This window comes from Giraffa tippelskirchi, chromosome 3, assembly GCF_054371585.1.
Source record: "Giraffa tippelskirchi isolate mGirTip1 chromosome 3, T2T-mGirTip1v1.2.pri, whole genome shotgun sequence".
Taxonomy (NCBI): Eukaryota; Metazoa; Chordata; class Mammalia; order Artiodactyla; family Giraffidae; genus Giraffa; species Giraffa tippelskirchi.
In genome coordinates, this window is record NC_137277.1 from 183,031,967 (window position 1) to 183,053,266 (window position 21,300).

Sequence of the window (21,300 nt, forward strand, 5' to 3'; positions counted from 1 at the left end):
AGAAAAACTCAGGCTCTCTAACCAAAGTTGAACCACTGACACTGAAGTGTCCGGGGCACACAACTCTGAAGGTGACACAACCTTCCAAACCCAAAATTACTACAAAAGAGGCCCTGAACTGGCCAAGAACTTGGCAGGTTGTACTAAAGGCCCCACGTAACCACAGGAACCACTAAGACCCTGAAACCACTCTCTTTCATGGAATTGGTTACAGTCCAAATTCCCAAAGTCACCAGAACGAGACAACTACAGGTCTGGGGATGGATGTGTAATTTGGATTCTGTAAAGCCCATGAAACTCAGAGTAGCACTATGAAAAAGCAAATTAATAATTTAATTTTCCCCTTTTTGGACATTCAACTTCACAAATCACTGCCTCTGAAAAGTTGTCCCAGGTTTACCCTGCCCAAATCTGATCGCTCCTTATTCCCAGATTCCCTCAGGCCATACACTTAGTTTGGTCTATATCCATTTATAAAACCTTGCTCTGCAAGTTTTCCAAATGTGTGCACATAAGCATGCTTCCCAAGAAAACTAAATTCCTCTGAAGCAGATATTGGCTCTATCTTTCAAGTCTCTCCCTAGTATCTAGTAGGTATGTTCACACTGAGCTATTTCCCACTCTCATCTGAAACTCCAGATCTCCTTGAGCTAGAAATCATGCTTTCATGATTTCTAGAACCTGAAGTTCTAATACCCTCCCTACCACCATACTGGGAAAGGCCTGGATAACCAATGTCAGTGTCAACCCAAGTTTTTGTATCTTGTTTTAAAACAAGCTGATAGTCTTTGGTAAGTAAGCTGAATCTAACTAAAAATTATGGTCAGAGCCATAATTACATTCATACTCCCTATTATCAATACTATGCTGAGTCAAAAAGGCACTTCCAGGAATCTGGTCTAAAAAACACTTCTTGCAAAGAAAACTAGTATCAGAGTTAGTGGATTACGTTTGAAAAGGGACTTTGAGAAAGTAAATCTAGTCATCTCACAAGACCACCAAGGGAGAGTACGATCAGAAGACAGCTCAAACAATTCTAAAATACTTTCTCCTCCATAAAAAGAATGTTTCACTAAAAGAACCCAGAAACGTGTTTAATTCTAAACCGGCAATTTTAAAAACAAAAATTGAATCTCCCCATATAACCCTTCAGGCAGGATTTGGTGAGTCCCCAAACACTGTACCGAAACCTGGGGCATTAATTTTCATACATAAATAAGCAATGCACAGGAGTCCAGTAAAACCTACATACATAAACCTGGCCCTTGGAGTGGGCTTATAATCCTAAGAGCCAAAGCACAACAGAGGCTTGGGACAGACAACACTGAAGTTGTAGTATCTTTTTTTCTCTTTATAGTATTCTAAAAATGCAAACCCCAACCCTAAAAACATGTCACAAAACTACAAAACCTTTCTGAAAGAATAAGGCTTTAAATTTAAAACTCAGTCTCATACACCGAGCTTTAGAAGCACACTTAATTCACTGACTGAAATTTAGGTCCTTCTTTCCAAACTTCTGTTTATTTTCACTCTGAAATTGCAATCGATTTTAAACAGGGCTCCATGTGTCCTGAACTTAGCACGGAGTCAGGACAAGGGAGGCTTCTCTTCCATGGCATCATCTTTTCACTTCAAATTCTTTTAGATCATCTCTTATCTCCACGCTCCCTGCCCTCACCTCCACCCCCACCCCCCACATTACTCTCTCTTCCCTATCCCCAGGTCTTTTTCTTCAATGTTATTTTATTCCACCACGTGAAAAGAAACTAGCATTATCTTTACTTGAAAACTGTTTATTAATTTGCCTGTCAAACATTCTATAGAGCCGTTTACATCTTACTACAGAAACCTCCTGGGTACATATTGACAGCTCAGCAAGTATTTACTCAAAGCTCTGAAACATTTGGTTCCTTCAGAGAGAAGAAACTGCTGTGTCAAGCAGAGAATTATCAAACACCTTTCCCTCATTCACAAAGGGAAGCTTCCTTCTAGCACCCCTCTAAGATGTCTAAATTACACTTTTTAACTACTAAACCAAGAGGAGAAAGACTGGAAATTCAGGGGCTCTGGAGAAAATTTGAAAGAACAGCATTTCCAGGACCAACTGCAAACCACGCCACATAGTTTAAAAACGACGACGACACAACAACAAAACCAGGGGTATGAGAAAAAGCAACACACCTACGAAGTTGACCCTGAAACACTTAAGCTTTTCCTGTTCCTGTTCCAGTCTCAGGAACTTTTACTCCTCTCTCAGCAAAACTTACAGGGCAAGTTCAGGCACTCAGATTACAACCAACTGCCCAAACCAGACCTAGACCTGCCCAAACACCAGAAGAAGCTGGAGAGCTTAATGCTACCTCTCCCCACTTTCCTATCCTACCCCAGAAAAGAAACGGTGTTAACATTCAATTTATGAACATCCACTTCTCACCCCATTCCTAATCTACCTCCAAAATCCTCTCATGGAGATTGTGAAGAACTATTTTTCAAGTCTTCCTTTAATGAAGTCTGCCTAATTTTTTCAGTTACTACTTAGTGTTTTAATACCACAAGCCAGGTGGAATGACTAATGACAAACATATTAACAGTCTCAAAGCAAAGGAGTCTGGTAGGGCCTTTTCTGCGAAGGGCCACAGACACAGTAGTACCCAACGATTCAGAGCTTGATCGTGTAAATCCTCAAGAGAAAACAGCCTCGAGTTCCATGAGCCCAGGGCAAGAAAGATGGTCTCAGGATCCCTATCAAAAAAGGTACAGGAAGAGGCTGCCCTCCTAACAAGCCAGGTATGGAAGCACAGACAGATACATAGCATCAGAGAAGATGGTCATGCAGTTCGATGAAGAGAAAATGAAACAGAGAAGGCAAATGCCCTGCCCAAAGTCACACAGCTTAATCCAGGGCTGCATATGGAGCCAAAGCTCCTCTTCCCGAGTCCTCTGCTCATCACCCCTCACTACTGTGCCACACACAACTCGATGTACAACAGTAATGATAATGACCAATCTAACTAGGGAAAAACTCAAGAGATAAAAGCAAAGGGAATTTAGGACTCCATATCGGAGATTGAGGTTATCACTCCAGCTCACTGGCAGAAAAGAACTGTTCAGTGCCAATTTATTCTGAATACCATATCTGCATGCTTCAGATCCTTCTAGAATTTTGGGATTTGTAGCCAATCAATACAACCTTTTGAGGGATGGGGATGGAAAAAGCCCCTGGCCATTACTTTGTTAGCTGATTTCCACATTTCAAAAAAGGTTCACTAACTTTGTAAAAGGCCTACTAAAGACATCATACCCTACAGAAGTCAATCTAACATATGAATGTTTAATGTAATCCAGGACATCTTGTTACAGCAGGTGCCACTTGTCATGGTAACTCTGTGTCACACACAAAGGAAGGAACCTTAAAAAATCCCCACAGGGCCCAATACAAAGAAGCCAGCCTTGGTCCTGACGGCTTTCTCTCTTCTCTCACCATCAACCCAACTCCATTACCCCCAGTTCTCTCATGGAGAACAGAGACACATGAAGCCCTCACAACTAATTGCCGTCTGAATGTGGTTATCCTGATCCCTCCTACTTGAGAGAACTCCAAGAGTCCTGTGTTTCAGCCAGCCCAGAATTTCTGCCAGTAGGCATTCCCATAATAAGCCTAGGATTCCTGTGTTTGTTTCCCAGGAGTCGGAAGTATCATTTGATATTTCCATAGCAGGAACTAACAGCCAAGCTTCTACAATCAAATTCACTTTGATCCTGGACTACATATTCTATTGGATTTTTTTACTTTGATGAGCTGGTACTACTCTCAAGGTACTATAGCTAAAAGCATCCTAAGTAAAAAGCTTTAAGTGAGGTTAGTAACATAGGTGACTGAAAGTATTTCATTACTAGCAGGATACAACTCTCTGAGATACAATTTTACTTATGGAAGGGCATAAAGGAAAAGTTTGTTTGCTGGGATCTTTCCAGCTCCTGTGAAAAAGACATAGCCACAGTACACACATTTATCTAATCTTTCTTTCATAAAGGCAGAGTCAAAGGAGAGCATTACTATCTTAGATGTGTTAATCAAGTATCTACAAAAAACTGTTAATTCAAGACTGAGGTAAACAAAAGAATAGAGCAACATCTTATTATTTAAGAATGTTAAGAACAGGCCATCATGGTCTGACAAGAAATTTATCCTTAAGTAGCAAAAAGGAATTCAGTACGAAATCTATCCACCTACAGCCTTCATCTAGACGACATATCTGAAGCAACCTACAAAACTAGAAGTTGCACTGTCTCTCCTGAGAGTGAATGCTCTCCAGCCCATGGCTGTGGGTCTCAGGGGAATAGGCAAATGAACTGAAATCCAACAGGAATCGATGTTGTGTGAAGTGCTAAGCCTGGTAATGTTAAAAGGGGATCAGAAAATTTGCCCAAAGGCAGCACAGACAAGCTTCTAAACAAGGACTGTATATACTTTCCCACCTTTTACCCAGCATAGAACATAGTACCAAGCACACAGAGAATGCTCAAGTATCTGTTTAATGACTGAAAAGCATTAAATGCTATACAGTAAATGTTAATTAAAAAAAAAAAGATTTGCCTGAATATCCCCAAACTTAAAGAATTCAAATTAATTTTTGTTTTTAAATGAGCCGTGACCTACCCCAAATTTTTCCTCCAATGGCTTAAGAATGGTAAATTTCTCAGCCCCCTTTCCCCCTCCTCCACAAATAAAGGGGGAATGAGGGGAAAGAGATATAAACTATAGAATGACCCAGAGACAAGAGAATGTCCTAAAACAAAATTTATCCTCCAGACACTAGGAATCCAATTTAAAATTCCCCTATTTCTTGCCCAGATATAGGACATCATGGAAGACATAGAGTCAAGCGCACAGACCTCTAAACCTGCTATCTGATACAACTACTTTAAAAAATTCCAGCTCCAAGTAAGAGTGGAAAAGCAGTTCTAGAATGGGGAGGGAATATATGTATATAATGAGGCCGCCTAAGTGAACAAAATGTGAACAAACCAAAGCATTGAAGACAGAACATGATGAAGAAGGAAGAAGAGCAAAACAAAGCAGAATGCACAGAAACATACCTAAAAGTTGCAATTTCTAAGCAAATCTTAAGTATCATTGTAGGTCATATTTTTATTATCTTGGAAGACAGAAATAAATGGAACTTAAAATGCAGAGAAAAAAACTGACCTGTATTTCAAAGCTGTAAAATGATGACAAAATAGAAAACTGGGTTTTTTGATATTTCAGGAACAAATGATAAATTTCACCAAACCAAGCCTTTAAGAAACAGTCCCTCTCAAGATCATGAAAGATGTCCTTCCCTTTAAATTGAGCTGCTCTCCCAAAGTTTAATTAACAAAAGAAAGTGTTAACAAGATTCAACATGTAAACAAAGAATGACGCCAATGACGCCAGCCTTCCTTAGAACACTTAAATGTGAAATTCTCTTTCAGAAAGCCTCCAGTTCTCAAAGTTTTCTCTTACCCCCTGATAAAGATCCCACATTTGCCACTCAATAAAAAGCTCAGTAAAATAATTTCAATTCTGCAAAGCAAATAGGGTCAAAATTACTCAAGACAAATGCATCTTCAGAGCCATCAAAGAAGTCCTTTATACCATCAGGAAAGTCACAAAACCAAAACAAACAGCAAACCCATTGTAGAGAAAAACTCAGCTACTGTTCGGATAACACAGAATCTATTTCAGGCTGCATAAAACATAACAAGCAAAATAAATCCAAGGTACAAGCAAAATGCCACTGCCTCCTCTTTTGTTCCGGGCACAATGTAACAAGGGCAGCCTGTCTGGGGCTCTGCTCCTGCTGATACAGTATTGCTGCTTAAACCTCCCTCCTCAAGGTCACAGCCAATTTCAGCTCTGGAATAAAAGGCAGATAGTGGCAGCGATGGTTTGGGTTATCACTGGCAGAAAAGCAGAGTGTAAAAGTTTATGAGCTCATCAGGATTGTTGTACCATTACATCAGAGGCAATTATAAATGGCCAAGAGCAGGAGATGGGGAGCCAATCAGATCACAGATAGGATGTCAACCTAAGACCAACTGTCTCCTGGCTTTGACAGAAGGATTTTACCTCCATAATTCAAATCCCAAACCAAAGCAATCTGCACTTACTACTCCAATCACTCAGCTGTTTACCAGCACTTCCAGGGAGAAGCCCAGGCCACTGGGCCGACGGAGACTAAGACAGGAGACGACCCGGGCTGCCCAGGGTGAACCGAAGCCGGCCTCTAGCTGCTCCCAAGCAGGCCCCTGCCCTCCCTCGAGGTCCCCCGAGCCCGAGGGGCCCCCTCCTTGAAAGCACAGATGGGGACCAGCCTAAAGGAAGGTGGGGAGGGCAGAGAGGAGCGGCAGGTGAGCAAAGAACTGTTCACTCAACTCCCGACCTCCGAACGCTGCCTACACCCCTAACCTGACCCCCCAACACCCCCTCACCCCGGGCCGGGCCCTTTTCCCGCACACCCGGCTCCGCACCCCTCTGAAGACCCCCCGGAGCTGGAAGGGACTAGGGGAGGAGGAGGAGAGGAGCAGACACCTTAGGGAAAGCCCCACACAAAGGCTGAAGGAGGGAAAGAGAGGAAGGCAGACGGGCAGCCATTTTAAGAGAGAAAGAGCGAGACAATGGCAGCTCCCCAGCAGTGGGGGCCCCAGACTGGGGGTAGCCCACGGCCGTGGCCCGCTCCCCGCCGCCACCCACTCCCAGGACCCCCACACACACACACTCGCCCCAACCCCCCCACCCCACTCAGCCGTGTTACCTGCGGGGTCCGGGCGAGCGGCTGCCCCCCGCCGCCGCTGCTCCCAGGGCTCATGGGCGCGTGGTGGCTCCTTTGTTGGGCCCCTCCCGAGGCGGCCGCGGCCGCCGCCGCCGCAGCAGCAGCAGCAGCCCCCCAGCACTGCGAGGCCATGTCCGCCGGGCCCTTGCCGGCGCCCCCGTCCTGGGGCCCGCCGCCGTAGTCGCCCCCGGGGTAGCCCTGGTAGCCCCGGGCCGAGCTGGGCGACGTGAGCAGTTGGTTGAGGGTGGGGGTGGCGGTGGGCTGGGGGGTTCCCCCTGCGGCCGCTGAGGGGCCGCCTCCCCCCATGGCCCCGAAGCGCTGCTGAGCGAAGGACGAAGACGACGAGGAGGCGGAGGCGCTGGAGGAGGGAGGCGGCTTGGAGCCGGCGGCCGCCGCCGCCGCCGCCGCACCGGAGCCCGGAGTGCCACCTCTCGGGGAGCTCAGCGCGTAGGCCTGGGGGGGCGGGGGGTAGGCGCTGCGGTTGGGGTAGTAGGAGTTGTACTGGTGGTTGGGGAAGCCGTGGTCGTGCGAGTTCTGCTGGGGCCCCGCGTAGGGCTCCAGGCCCCCGCCGCCGCTCTGCAGCGCTGCCAGGCCAGGGCTTTGTTGTCCGCCATGTTGTTGGTGGAAGACGGCGGCCGCGGCGGCGGCGACGGCAGACGGGCTCCGGCCGTAGGGTTGCCCGAAGCCGTAGGCTGGGGGCGGCAAGGCGGCCGCGGCTGAGTGAGGAGGCGCCCCCACCCCGTCGCTGCTGCCGCCGCCACCGCCGCCGGGCGGCTCCGTGAGGTTATTGTTCAGGGCGGGCCTAGGGCCCGCGTTCCCGTTCGAGTTCTTCAGGTCCGGCTCCGCGCCGGGCCCGCCGGCTCCGCCGCCGCCGCCACCCCCATTGCTCTCGGCCCCGTCCTGCAGCTCCTTTCCCAGTGGCTGCGGCGGCCCCACGGCGGGGCCCTCGCTTTCCTGCCCGGCGGCTGCCTTCATTTCCCCGCGCTCCGCCGCGACCGCCGCCGCTGCCTCGCCCCCCGCCTCCTCCCGCTGCTGCTGCTGCTGCTGCTCCGCTTTCTTCAGCTCCGAGGGCGGCGGCGGCGGGTTGCCCAGGCTGCTGGCGGCGGCGGGGGCGACCTGCGCGGCCATGATCCCCGCTGTCTCGTCCGCGGAGAGACCCGGCCCTGTCTTCGTCTTCTCTCACCCCCCTCCCACCCCACCCCGCCCCGGGGCCGAGTCCCCCCGGGCTTCCCTCCCCACCCGCCCGGGCGGGCCTCGCGGGGCTCTGCTGCTTTTGCGCTGCGCTCGCTCGCTCGCTCGCTCGCTCCTCTCCCCCCCGCCCCGCCGGCTCAGGCTCCGGGCTGGCGGCGGCGGCGGAGGAGGAGGAGGAGGCGGCGGCGGCCGAGGCGCCGGCGGCTCAGCTGCTCCCGGCTCTGTAAGCTCGGGACCCGGCTCTCCCGGCTCATTCCCCCCCAAGCCCTTGCCTGGGAATGAGGGGGGCGGTGGAGGCTCCGCTCCCCAGGGCCTGGCCCCGCTGTGACTCTCCGCTTTCTGCTGCCGGAGAAAGGAGGGAGGGAGGGAGGGAGAGGAGGGAGGGAGGCGAGGGGGAGGGGGCGGGGAGGGAGGGAGGGAGGGAGCGGGGGGAGGGGGACCCGGGACGGGCGGGCTGGAGGGCGCGCGGCAGCAGCCCGGGCGCCGGCAGGCAGAGTCGGAGCGTGGGCCGGGCCGGGCGCCCTGCCTCCCCTCCCCGGCCGCGGCGCCGGGCCGAGGCTGCTGCGCGGCGGCGGGCGGGCGAGCGGGCGGGCGGCCGGACTGAGCGGCTAGAGCGCCCCACTCTCCTCCGAGTCCCCCTCACTCCGACACGAGGCTCAGCACTGCCATTTTACCCAGCGCCGTCGCGGCCGCCTGGCAAACCCGGAACGGAGCGCGGAGCGGGGCGCAGGCCGTGGAACGGACTCGCTCCCTTCCCCTCACAAAGGAGGAGGGGAGAGAACCAGCCGCGGCGGCGGCAGGCGCTCTGCTGCTCTCGCTCGGCAGCGCCGCCGCCGAAGGCTTCGGGGAAAACCCGGCCCGGAGCTCGCGCCTCTCCGGAGCCTGCGCGCCGCCTCCCTCTTGGCCTCCCTATCCAGGTCGGTCCCCTCCGCGCCGCGGGCAGCGTGAACTTTACTCGCGGCTGTAAAATTGGCCTGAGCCCGAGACCGCGGCCGCCTCGGCCCAGGCCTGACCCCCACTGGCAGTGGGCCTGGTCCCTTGGCTGCTACTTAGCATCTCCGCGGCACTTTTCCTTCTTCAAAGCCTTTTGCAGACTTGCTCCAAAGACCCAGCTGAGCTTTACGTTGTATCCTCTTTGCAAGCTGCGTGGAATGACAGATCATTGTTTCAGACTTTCCGTTTTCCCACTCTCTCTGCCCTCATTAGCCGGTCCTCACAGGCCCTGGGGGCATGAAGTCCCCGATCTCCATTTTACAGAATCATAAGACAGGGTAGGGGACGGGCCTATCACTTAGCCTATCACTTACAAAGAGGAGAGCAGTGTAGGGTGACTTTAAAAAGTAGTAGTGTCCCCAGTGCTGCCCCTGTCTACTTAGCATTAGAAATAATAGTAATGAAAAATGGTTAAGTGGTGCCATATACAACAGTGGGATCAGAACATCAGAATGGGTTTGAGATCAAAGCTGGTCATCTCAACTGATATAAAATGGTCACCCCTGAAGATATTTTGGGGACATATGACAGCCTTCTCATAGGAAGACACAAGCCCCACCTTTGCCCACAATGACCAAGAGCCCCAGTCTCCAAAGACAGTACCTGTAAGACTGTAACAGACCATAGAAGAGACTCCAGGGACTGGTGGAACCACTGCCGAAGAGGGATGACCAAATAGAGGGAACCATTTTCTCCTTAAAAAGAGAGAAAAGGTGCACTCTAACACCTCACTCAGAAAACAGATGCAACCTAAATTTGTTTTTCTATCCTTCATTGTAAGGAATCATCAAAGTTTACTGTTACATTCTAAGAGATGCTGAGCGAACTGGAGATATACACAGAAAATTCTAGATTCACAGGCTCCGCTACATCTCAGCAGAAGTCTTATCCTCCTCTGACTGACTTAGAATGCTCTGACATGACAGGCTACACAGGCCAGAGGGGATACCAGCTCCTCACCAAGCCCAAGGCTGCCTTGAGAGATGCTAGGTCAGCTAGTCATTAGACACCAGGGCTTCATCCCCCCTTAAATGTTGTAAATAGACACTTCATGGCCACAGAACCATTACTTTAGAATTTCCAGATTCCGCAGGCCCCTGGAGTTTTTTGGCTGTGCCACTCACTGGTCCCTGAATAATTCCCCAAACCTGAACTCATTCTTAACCCCCAGAACACCTAAGGTCATCTTACACTAAAAAGGCACAAACTTCTTGTGACTCTTTAGAGTGGTGTTTTCTTCCCCTCAAGCCAAGAACCAAACCAGCCTACCAGGATCTGACTGACTGGAATGGACCAGTGCCCTCCTTTCATTCAGTCCTCAGGGGCAACAACTCTCCTGGTGCATCAGGTCCTAGAAACCAAATTATAGGCTGCCTCATAAATGGAGCTTGGCTATTTAATCAACTGCCTCTAAGCTGGCAAACAGTCCTGAGTCCTGCACACAAATGAAGAATTTTTTACATGCAATTACCCTGCCATTTCCCTCAGAGCTGGAGTGTAATGAGAAACCTGGAGCCCAGTGAAAATCTGGAAGCCAGAATGAATTTGTCTCCAGAGGAAGCCCTCATCCCCCTTCTTCAATGGCTGTGAAATTTGGAAAGTGCCAAAATCCCATTCTGACACGTGGGCACGCTGTTTTGAAAACAGCCACCATCTTTATCTAGCAATAAAGTGCACAAAAATCTATCCACTTGGGTTGGAGGAGGTAATGTAGGATTTCTCCTTTCCCACCTTTTTTGTTTTTCCAAATCCTTTAGGATCCTTTTCCACGGCTACCTCTGGAGCCCACATCACTGTCCCAGGGACAGCCGAGTGGACAGGAACTTTCTTAGAAACTGGCCCATCAGCTTTCCCTAGGGGCAAAGGCAGCGGGAGAGGGGGGGAGGGGAGGAGCTGGGCACGTGGCTGGCCCGAGCTCCGCGACCCGGGTTTGGGACTGTGGGTCCTCCGGTTGGTGGAGTTTTCTCCCCCACGGCCCCTGCCTTTTAACCCCACACCCTGGCAGCTCAGGAATCCCGGCGCAGATTGGAGAACTAGGACTAGGACAGCGCTACCCGCACGAAAGCTCCAGTGCCACCAACAGCCTGATGGCAAATATGGACTGAATCGTTGACATGGAAACCGGACTAAAGTCTCGCTCGCTCCCTCACGAGAGAGTTCTTATCGCCGTCCCCGACCGCACGGCACTTGGCAAACGTGGACTGGATCTCCGCCCCGGAGGATCAGGCCGAGTTTTCTGCGCGCGACGTTAACTCCCGCGGCTGCCGCAGCCAGGGAAAGGGGGCAGGGCTGCCAGGACAAACCGACTGAAAATGGCAGAGGATGTGCTCTCATTTAATCCGGCTGCACGGTGTGCATGGATTGGGCCTGAGAGTAAGGGAGCAACCTATTAAAATCCACGCAGTCAACTGCAAAATGTGGAACCCAGGCCTGGAGGGTTTGCTAAGAGATGGAAACGTTTGCAAGGTGGACAGCCTTTGCTTTCTGGCTATCTGCTTCCCCTAAATGTCCGAAATACAAAATTCAATAAACAAAAGATCGGGCCCGGCTCCCTCTTTTCCCCACTTTTTTTTTTTTTTTTTTTTGAAGGAAACCGTTTAAGTCCAGGGACCCAAGTGAGGGTTTGCCTAGGTTCTGAACTAAGACGCGGGGAAATCGGGTGGAGCGCCGGGTGGTGGCCCTACACGCGTCTCCGCGGCGGCGAAACAAGCAGACACCCAGCAGAGCTCTCCCGAGTGAGAACTGGAGCTGCGAGTTTGAGCAAAAGGGCAACTATGTCAGTTGACGGAAGCCAGAAGCAGAGCTCAAAGCCTGGCGTGGATTTCCGTCTGGAGCTATCTGTTTCTTAAAGTTTGTAACTCCGTGTTCTGAAACAGCCCCAGCGGAGGCTTTGGGAGCAGTGTGAAAGTCTAGCACTACCATCTGACAGCGAGCTGCAAAACTTTGGGCTGCATATTAAGCGAGGAAAGTGGATTGAAGCAAAAGTCAAGGCAATTCATTATATTGCCGGCTTCCAGGCGGGAGCTGTAAGATACGAACTGGATCGCCACGGAGAAAAATGGAACGGAGTCCGAGTGGCGCGCTCAACAGACTCTGGTAAAATTGCTCTTGCCCAGCACCTAGAATTCCAAAGGAGCAAGTCCAGAGGTATCAAGCATAGTGGTGGCTCAACAACTGCTTGTCTCGATTCTTTTGCCATTCGTTTTAAAGTTTTAAAATAAACAACTTGAAGGAATTTATCTTTCACAATAAGAAAGAACACATTTGGAGAAATGTTAATTTCTGAATGAGTCTTTTTTTTTCACCAGAAGAAGAGCCCTGCAAAAAAAAAAAAAAAAAAAAAACCTTAGGTATAAATCAACTTGCTTTTTTTGTAACACTATAAAAAAGAATTAGCCTTACCATCACCTACCCCGAAGCTGAAATGTAAAATAAGATAAAATAAAGGTCCAGGCTGATCTGGATTGTGGTAGATTTCAAACAAAGCAAGGAGTCAGAGTCAATCTAACATGAAAAGAAAGGCACCAATTCTCTCACACTCTAATATATACATTCTCCTTATCCATCTGTCTCATTGGTGAGCTTATTGATGATTCTTTTGCAAAAGATAGTGTAAAAGTATTAATAATATTTTAAGACAAACCATTGCAGACTGGAGTTTTATAAAACCAGTGAGCATATTAGGAATTTGGGCATTTCTGCTGAGCCTCCTTGAAGGTTTGTATTCACCAACTGACACAGAAACAGTGCATATATGAAAAACCTACTTACAAAGAAGTTTGAAAGCCACTTTATAGTCCAACAGAAGACACAGGACAATTTTGTATTTAGCACTTATTACACAAAGCTGTTTTTAGATTTGCAGAACTAAGCACTAACAACACACTCACAACACTACCAAAGAAAGATAAGGTCACCAGTTTTAATACTGAAGGTATTGCTCAGGAACAAGAAAAGTCTGTTGTCTTTGACTTCCCATATTAAACCAATACAGGCTGCTTTTGTTCTGCTTTATTCTTTAAAAACCAGTCTAGATCATTTCACACATGTAAAATGATTGTAAGGGAAATTTTTGAAAGTTGAGAGTAGAGAAGAATATCAGAAAGAAAATCAAATATTCTAGGTGGGTATTTATTTCAACCCTGATTGCACAGAGCTTTCTTACACTGCCATTTTACTGAGATAGGAGAAAAAAAAGTCAAGAGTGGGGCAGTTTCTCATAGCAACTCTGGAATGGATCTGGAATGGAGCCTTTTGCTCCAACACAAATCTGTAGAAGAGAGGTGGAGAGTAAAGGAAAAACCCAGTGAGCACTGACAAAATGGAAGGAGGCAGGGCATACAGTCCTGTGAAACACGAAGGGAGGCTAAAGCAGCAAGCGTGCAACTCAGCCACCTCAAGAGAATACTCCAGCATGATCATCCCAGGCTTTTTATGTAAGCATCAAGGAAAAGCCAAAGGAACTTACAAGGCATAAGGCAGGAAGTGAATGGCTCTTAAGGGAAAGCATTCCAACTAGCTTTAAGAGAGTGTAAATCCATCTATCCCTACTGAAAAATGGCTTCTTCTGAAGATGAAAGTGGGCCAATTGAGAGAGTCTGCTGTGGGGTATTGTAGTAGTAGTGGTGTGGTACTCCAGTGAAATGCAGAACTTACCAGTGACACCAAGGGAAAGCTGCCAGGAAAAATTACAGTCAGTTTTGGCACTTTTCCAAATTATCACTTTCTGCCCTGAAATTTAACAACACTGAAACAAAGCTACAGGGGGGCTGGGGGTGGAGACCAGTAGGTTGGTTCCAATTGGCTTACCCTCCGAAGAGAATCCTGGAGGCCCGGGGTCTAAGTGTGTTTCTGTTCTTCCAGTCTTGCTGTAGAGAGATCAGGAGACAAAGGTAAAACAACCTAACACACTGCATCAAGCCTACCCAAAAGGCCATTTAAAAACTGAAACACACACACACACACACACACACATACACTTGCGCACGTTCCTCTCCACCACAATGTATTTTGTTTAATAGAGTCCATCCACAAACTACGTTCAAACAAAAGAATACATTATATCACACAACATTACAATTTTTGCCCCAAACACCAAGATCATGATATAAAATACCCATTTTTTTTTAATATGAGCTCACTTTTGACCTCAGAACGAAGTCCAAGAGCTCATTTAAGTATTTTTTTTCCTAGGCAATCACAGTTACCTAAAAATATGGCAGTCTGTTCTACAAATCTTGGAGTTCATGACTGATGTTGTTCTGCTTTAGCCCAGCTAAAGTTGGAAGTCCAAAGTAACTAGAAAAGAAGGATTCTAGTCAACTCGCATGTACTCTGTTTTTTTATGACTAGCAACCAGTGTTTTCAAGATGAAAACATAGGAGAATTGAGATACTACATAACCTTCCTAAGATATTCTCTAGGACCTCCCTAGTGGTACAGTAGATAAGAATCCACCTGCCAGTGCAGGTCTGTGAATATTCCACAGGCCACGGAACAACTGAGCCCATGTACCGCAATTACTGAGCCCACGTCTGCAACTACTGAAGCCACTGGGCCTGGAGCCTGTGCTCAGCCACAAGAAAAGCCACTGAGATGAGAAGCCTGTGCACCGCAACAAGAGTAGCCCTTGCTTGCCACAACTAGAGAAAGTCCATGTGCAGTAATGAAGACCCAGCACAACCAAAAATAAATAAGTAAACAAATAAAATTATTTTTTTTAAAAAGATATTTTCTAGGAAGAAGCTTAGAGCTGAGGAAGTCACAACCTGATTGGCTACTGAAATTTTTAGTAATCCATTATGAGCACAAGTGGTAACTATTACAAAGAGTTTAGGTAGAAACCATTTTATAAACTTCACCAAGGGCACACAGTCTACACATTGAATATTCACCTTTCATGAGGAAGCAACCTCACTCTATGCACTTGCCCTTCTTCAGCAATCCTTGAGTTGCATGTGCTGTTCTAACCCAATTTCCACCCAAATGGGCCTTCTATTTAGGCTCCAAATTCCTGTAAGCATTTTATTTTTTCAACTAGAAATTAATATTATGACTATTGCCAATAATATCACTATAAAACCATATTTACAAACCACACTAAGTAACTTGTTCCTTGCTTTAACTGTCTCCTAGAATACTTATTTATGCTATCATTGGCAGTAGACGTTTCTAAAGTCGCACAATAAAATTCAGAGAAGAGCCCTGCCGTAGCAATGGTGCTAGGACTAAATGCAATAGCAAACAGAAGCAATTATGTTGAGCCATAACTGTTCACTGATATCACTTTTTAACTGCCTGTGAGTGATCTGCTAATTGAATATTAATTAATTTAGTAAATGCTTCACCATTGTATACACTGTAATATCTAACTTAGTCTTTCCCTGTATAACCATATATATACACAAATCGTGATCAGGACTAGAGTTACACCAAACACATTCTACACTGCCATTTCCCAAACTACTTGAAACAGAACAAAAACCTGGATAAGAAGGAATTTACAGGAATGAGGTACTACAAAGACAACAAAAACTCTCTCAGAAGTGTAATTCTTAGGAGGGATTGGAGGTGGAAAGGGAAGACAAAAAGTTAAAGGAGAACAAACTACCTGATATTCAAGGCAAAGAGCCTACCTACAGTTTGAAAGTATCTCATCATTGGAAATAAAGGTCCAGACTTTCATTCTAAGTCAGATTTCCAAAAGGCTGTATCCATTTATAGACAGCAATGATCAAGATTTCAGACTCACAAAATCTGATCATGTGGACTATGTATGCTCAGAAGCATCAGAGCACAGGTTTTCCATGAGTCAAATGACTGTCTTTTCACTGTGATGCTTTGAAACCAGTCTGGAAGTTTCCACTTTTTGATTTTGGATGCCAATCAATCCTCTCATTCAGTTTACAGTAAGTGGAAGGTTCCCTGACAGTTACCCTGCTGTGATGTACAACACTACAGTATACACTACTTTTGTACATCCCATAAATACAGTGTAGGATGATCTCTAACAGGAAAGATATTATATACCTCTAAAACAGTATATACCTTTTTCCTTCAAAATTTATGAGTTTCTAACACTCAGAGCAAAATCCCTCATTTTGCAAGAACGTTGATGAATAAAGAGAAACAGGGAAAAACTTACGACATGGCAATTCCCGTTCTATCGGACCCTAAAGAGACTTTGGTGAGCACAAAGAAAATAGTGGATTTTAAAAGTACTCTGAGATCACTGGCCTAATTATCAAAGATATTAATATTACTACTGCTCTTACACTCAGGTTATATTTTAGTCATTTTTCCCCCAGAGGAGAAGAGAATTAAGATAATTTCTCTCCTCCTGCTCCTCCTCTCCTGCTGTCTTTTTGTTTCAGTGTCACATAGGCTCTCACAATGGGTAACTGTACTTGGACTAAATGGCACAAAAATGTCCACAAGGCGCAATCTATGCCACACTGGCTACACTCAGAGCTCAGGATCCTGTATGTCACAGTGCTTATGCCTGTGATTCCTGTATAGATAGGAGTCCAGTCCTCCTAAGGCAGGTATGTGGAATTATGAGATATTTGTTTTACCTATTTGGCTGACTCTGGGTTTAGAATGGTCTTTGGTCTTTAACAAGAGAAACAACTGTCCACCAAAATGAATGGCTAAGATGCACCAAACCAAACAATGTCCTTAATTGGCCAGATGACAAAGGAAAGAACAAGTCGACTTAGAGTCCACTGCAGGGGTAGCTCTTCCCCAGAACCCTGGTGCTAGATGAGGAAACAGGATGCAGACTTCCAACCTTTTGATCCTCGCTATTGAAGAGAAGAATTTGGTCATTAAGATCAATGTTTAGGGGGTTTTTCAAAATTAGTGACCTGGGAAATCCCCAGCCAGCAGCTAGCACTTCCTCACTCCATGAACACGTGACTGTCCCTTCCAGGGGGCTGGTGTTTCTAGTTCAGCCTTTCTGAGCCCCTCATGCAACAATGACATAAAGCAGAACAGTTAACAGAAGAAGAGGCAGAACCCCTTGTTTCCCTCTTCAAATTTGAAACTACGTCTTCAACATAATTCTCCATAAAACAAAATTTTTAATTTGTTTTTGACATCTCCAAAACCAGTTTTCTATTACAGTATTTACAAAAGTTAGAGTGATGTTTACCTTAAACTGTAAACATTTACCAGCTGACACCATTAGAGTCTTCTATAATTGAAAAAACAGAGAAGGAAACATATTTTTAAGTCTCCATACTGCTTAGGTCTTCATATAGGTAATGCTGAGTACACAGTGATAGAAGGTGTTGGCAAGAGGCTAAATTTACAAAAAAAAAAAAAAAACAAGAATGATTTATCACTAAGAAATGAATTTCACTAATGCTGCATACCAGGAACTTCCCAGTGAAAATTAGTATCTTCTACATATTCTTCCAAAAACCAGGAAAATGAAGGAGATAAAGTCAGTCTAATAGTCAAAAGAATATAAAAACAAAAGGAAGCAAATACACTGGGCAGCCTCCTGCTACTAACATTCAGAGAGTAGCCCAAGTTTAACATGGGAGAACAAGGCCCTCGGGTGCGCTCACCTAATACTGTGGTCCATGGACCTCCCAGATCAGAGCCCTATAGGAGGCGGAAGCAGCAGTCCTCACTCTAGCCCAAGTTGTGTGCCTGTGATGTCATGTCATTTGCAGCAGGAATCCCTCTTCCATAGGGAGCTACTAAGGAGCTGCTCTGCTCTAAAACAGGGTTTTCCGAATTGCCTCTCTCGGTAGGCTTCCCTGAGGGCCAGGCATTAGAAGAACTTGCCTGATGTACCTGTAAAGCAAAAGGAAAACAAAAACAACAGAAGCCCTAAAGTGAAATTGAGTAACTCAGCTTGAAAATTCCTTTCAGCAAAAACAAAAGCCACTGTGGTTGAATTATTTCAGCTTTGCACTTGAGAATTGAGGAGACCAAAATTCCTTATTGAATTAAATATCCTGAACTTTCACTTTGAATCTCTTAATATTAGAACCAATCATCTCCCCATACGAAAAAGAAAACACACATCTATGTATTAAAAATCATTTTCCATAGGGATTTTACTAGAGTTCTAAACAACACCTTCTTCAAGCAGATAAAGAAAAATAATCTTAGAGAAGCATCTCCCACACAACTAAAATTTCAAGATTTAGGAGATTTAAAAGAAAATACAGAGTGTGCAGGTGTGAAAAGGAAAGTGGGGTAGCTCTCTCGCCTCACACAGATTTGATGACAATAATAGTGGTTATCTCAAGAGGCACTCACAAAAATCCGATGAGATAGGTATTAGTATTTCCATTCTATAAACAAAGAAACTGAAACACAGATAGTCCAAGGCCATGACACCGTTAAATGATAGACCCAGGATTCAAACCCAGCTCTCTTACAAATTCCAAATCCTGAACTTATGAATGAAAAACGGATCATGCTTGTGCTCACTGGCTAAGTTGTGTCCAACTCTTTGCAACTCCATGGACTGTATGTAGCCCGCCAGGCTCCTCTGTCCATGGGATTTCCCAGGCGAGAATATTGGAGTGGGTTGCCATTTCCTTCTCCAGGGTATCTTCCTGACCCATTGATCAAATCCATGTCTCCCCTGTGTCTCCTGCATTGGCAAGCCAGTTCTTTACCACTGAGCCACCAGGGAAGCCCATAAATAAAAAGATAATAAACCCCATAATGTTAGTAATGTACATTTATTCAACATACCTATATTAACTGTTGTTAGAGGCATCATATATATAGTTTGCCTCTAACAAGTAAAAATAAGGTCAAAATAAAAAATTAACTTGGCATTTTAACTTCATACAGAGCGGACATAATACTGATCCCAATCAAAGAGTAAATATAATTTCATTAAGTCTCTTCGAGTCTCTCTGTTCAAAGTGTGGGGCTTCCCTGGTGGCTCAGTGGTAAAGAATCCGCCTGCCAGCAGGAGATGGGGGTTGATCCCTGGGTTGGGAAGATGCCTTGGAAAAGGAAATGGTGACTTAAGAAGGACTGAGTCCTTAAGAAGGACTTAGTGACTAAACAACAACAACAATTTAAAGTGTAATTCCAAGCCAGCAGCTTTTGGATACCTAGGAGCTTCTTTAGAAATACACAGTCTTGGGCTCCACTTCAGACCTTCTGAAACAGAATCTGCATTTTGACAAGATCCCCACGTGATTTGTATGCAAATTAAAGTTTAAGAGGCACTGACTTAGAGATGGGGGATTCCAGGTAAAGGAATTTCTCTCATCTCTACTGAAGTCTTCCGTATTCAAAGACCAGGAAGGGAGAGAATGGTTAAGAATGCACTCAGATTTCCTCTCTGGTTTTTAACTAATTTTTTTTTTTTTTTAGTAACAGTGTTATTGAGGTTTCATTACAGTTCATCCATTGAAGTGCATGATTCAATGGTTTTTAGCTTATTCAGAGTTGCACAACCATCACCACAATCAATTTTAGAACATTTCATCACCCTAAGAAGAAATCCCATACTCTTTAGCGGTCACCCCCTCTTTGTCCGCCTGCAATACCAGAGACCACCTGCAATGCCAGAGACCACCTGCAATGCCGGAGACCCAGAATGGACCCCTGGGTTGGAAAGATCCCCTGGAGAAGGAAATGGCAACCTACTCCAGTATCCTTGCCTGGGAAATCCCATGGACAGAGGAGCCTGGCGGGCTACAGTCCATGGGGTTACAAGAGTCAGACATGACTTAGTGACTAAACCACCAGCACCATTCTCTTCGTCCCCAGCCTCAGGTCCTAGTTAACCACTAATCTACCTTCTCTATAGATTTGTCTATGTTGGACATTTCATGCAGGTGAAATTGTACAATATAGGCCTTTCGTGATTGGCTTGTTTCTCTTCCCATGTTTTCAAGGTCCATCCATGTTATTCATCAACCTGTCTTGCTCCTTCCTCTTAAGTGGCAGTTGTTCTTTTAACAGATGTGCGGGTGTCAAGCAATGTGTCCTCCTCCCCCTTTCCTTCCAGGGGAGATCCTGGGTACCACCTCTCCCCAGAAGAAAGCTTTTTCTTTCCATCACTAACTACCCTACTAAGGAGGCCTTTTACAGAGTTCCCCTTTTCCATCTTTTCCCTAGGACTTAGCAGCTCAAGTACAGTTGGCTCTAGGCCAAGTTTCTCTCCACAGCACCTGCAGGCACTACCAGTGCTGCCACCTTATGCCCATTCCTTGAAGTCGTGGACACTGGGTCAGGCACTGTCTTCCTCCCCGAGAGGCCAGCTCTTTGCTCAGCACTCAAGGGTGTGACTCATGACAGAGTGTGACCAGGAGAGGTCGAGGGTGTGCTGTGTGGCTGTGCATGCCTGGCACCTCCAAATAGCCAGAAGCCAGAGAAAGAAGCAAACACAGATGCACTTTGGGCTAAAGGGGGCATGTTTTGCAATCTCTCTTCCTGATTCTTGGCTGTTTCTTCAGCTCCCATTTCTCTTCCTCTCCTCAGTTCACTTTCATTTCCCTACGTTACTCTTCACAGAATAGGGAACCTAAACATCTTTTCCTGTTCATTTCTACCTGGATTCTTTTCTCGTGTCACTTCCAGCAGCATAACAGTTGTGTACATAGACATTTGGGTATGCTAAGTTACTTCTATAAAAAAGACAGCCAGTCTAAACATTCTGCCCTACTGAACAGCAAAACAAGGAAACGGTTTTCTGTTCTCCAAAATCAAGATGTTCTTCTTTAATGAATGAAGCTGTCCAAAGCCAAATTTTTGTTATGAAACGTAAACGATCAGTCCCAAAGAAAAATTAGCATGATAACAAAAGCATTTTCCCTAGGTGCCTATTCCTGGATTTGGAAACTTGTCTGAGTTCATTTGGGGGCATATAGTTCCATTACAGATTGTTGTACATTGCTTAGTACTCCCTGAATAGCATATACGTCCCCAGGTCATGCCCTTATTCCTGGTCATGCCCTTATTCAGGCACCTCGAGCTCTCTTTGCCACTCTATCATGTTCATTCAAGAAATGCTTGGATATTACTACATGCCAGCCCTGTGCTGTATGCAAGGTGCACAAGGTACCAGCTCTCACAGGGTTTTGCCCTGGAGTGGATGGAAGGGAGGATATGTAACAGACTGCAGCCCTGACTGACCTGCCACGTGCTTGGGTGATTCCCCCACTGTGTCTTGAAGAGTTCTGCTCTTCCTGAGTGAAGCAGGAAAGAAACACCCTGCAGTCTTGGACAGCAAGGAAGAAAAGCAGATATACTCATGAGTTCCTGGCTGGTAGCCTTTCAGAACCTTCTGTTTTCAACTTACTTTGACCCTTGA

General features: G+C 46.3%; 1 protein-coding gene and 1 long non-coding RNA gene across 13 annotated transcripts in view; both read right to left on the reverse strand.

Moving 5' to 3' along the window:
- Nucleotides 1–8,710, reverse strand: part of ARID1A (AT-rich interaction domain 1A) — a 69,641-nt gene extending 60,931 nt beyond the window's left edge. For 6 of the 12 annotated variants that reach the window (XM_081580479.1, XM_081580478.1, XM_081580480.1 and 3 more), the window contains exon 1: nt 6,798–8,305. In XM_081580479.1, coding sequence (XP_081436605.1) covers nt 6,798–7,943 — 1,146 coding nt within the window. In that variant the 5' untranslated portion in view covers nt 7,944–8,305. Of the gene's footprint in view, nt 1–6,797; nt 8,306–8,657 lie in introns of those variants that run through there. The other 6 variants (XM_081580475.1, XM_081580472.1, XM_081580474.1 and 3 more) reach the window with 4 other exon arrangements.
- A 2,829-nt stretch (nt 8,711–11,539) lies between these two features.
- LOC145542180 (uncharacterized) overlaps nt 11,540–21,300 on the reverse strand; it is a 43,232-nt gene continuing 33,471 nt past the window's right edge. Inside the window, exons 3-4 of the long non-coding RNA XR_014079639.1 lie at nt 13,809–13,867; nt 11,540–12,317 (exon numbers count right to left, since the gene is read on the reverse strand). This is a non-coding gene — a long non-coding RNA (uncharacterized LOC145542180). The remainder of the gene's footprint in view (nt 12,318–13,808; nt 13,868–21,300) is intronic.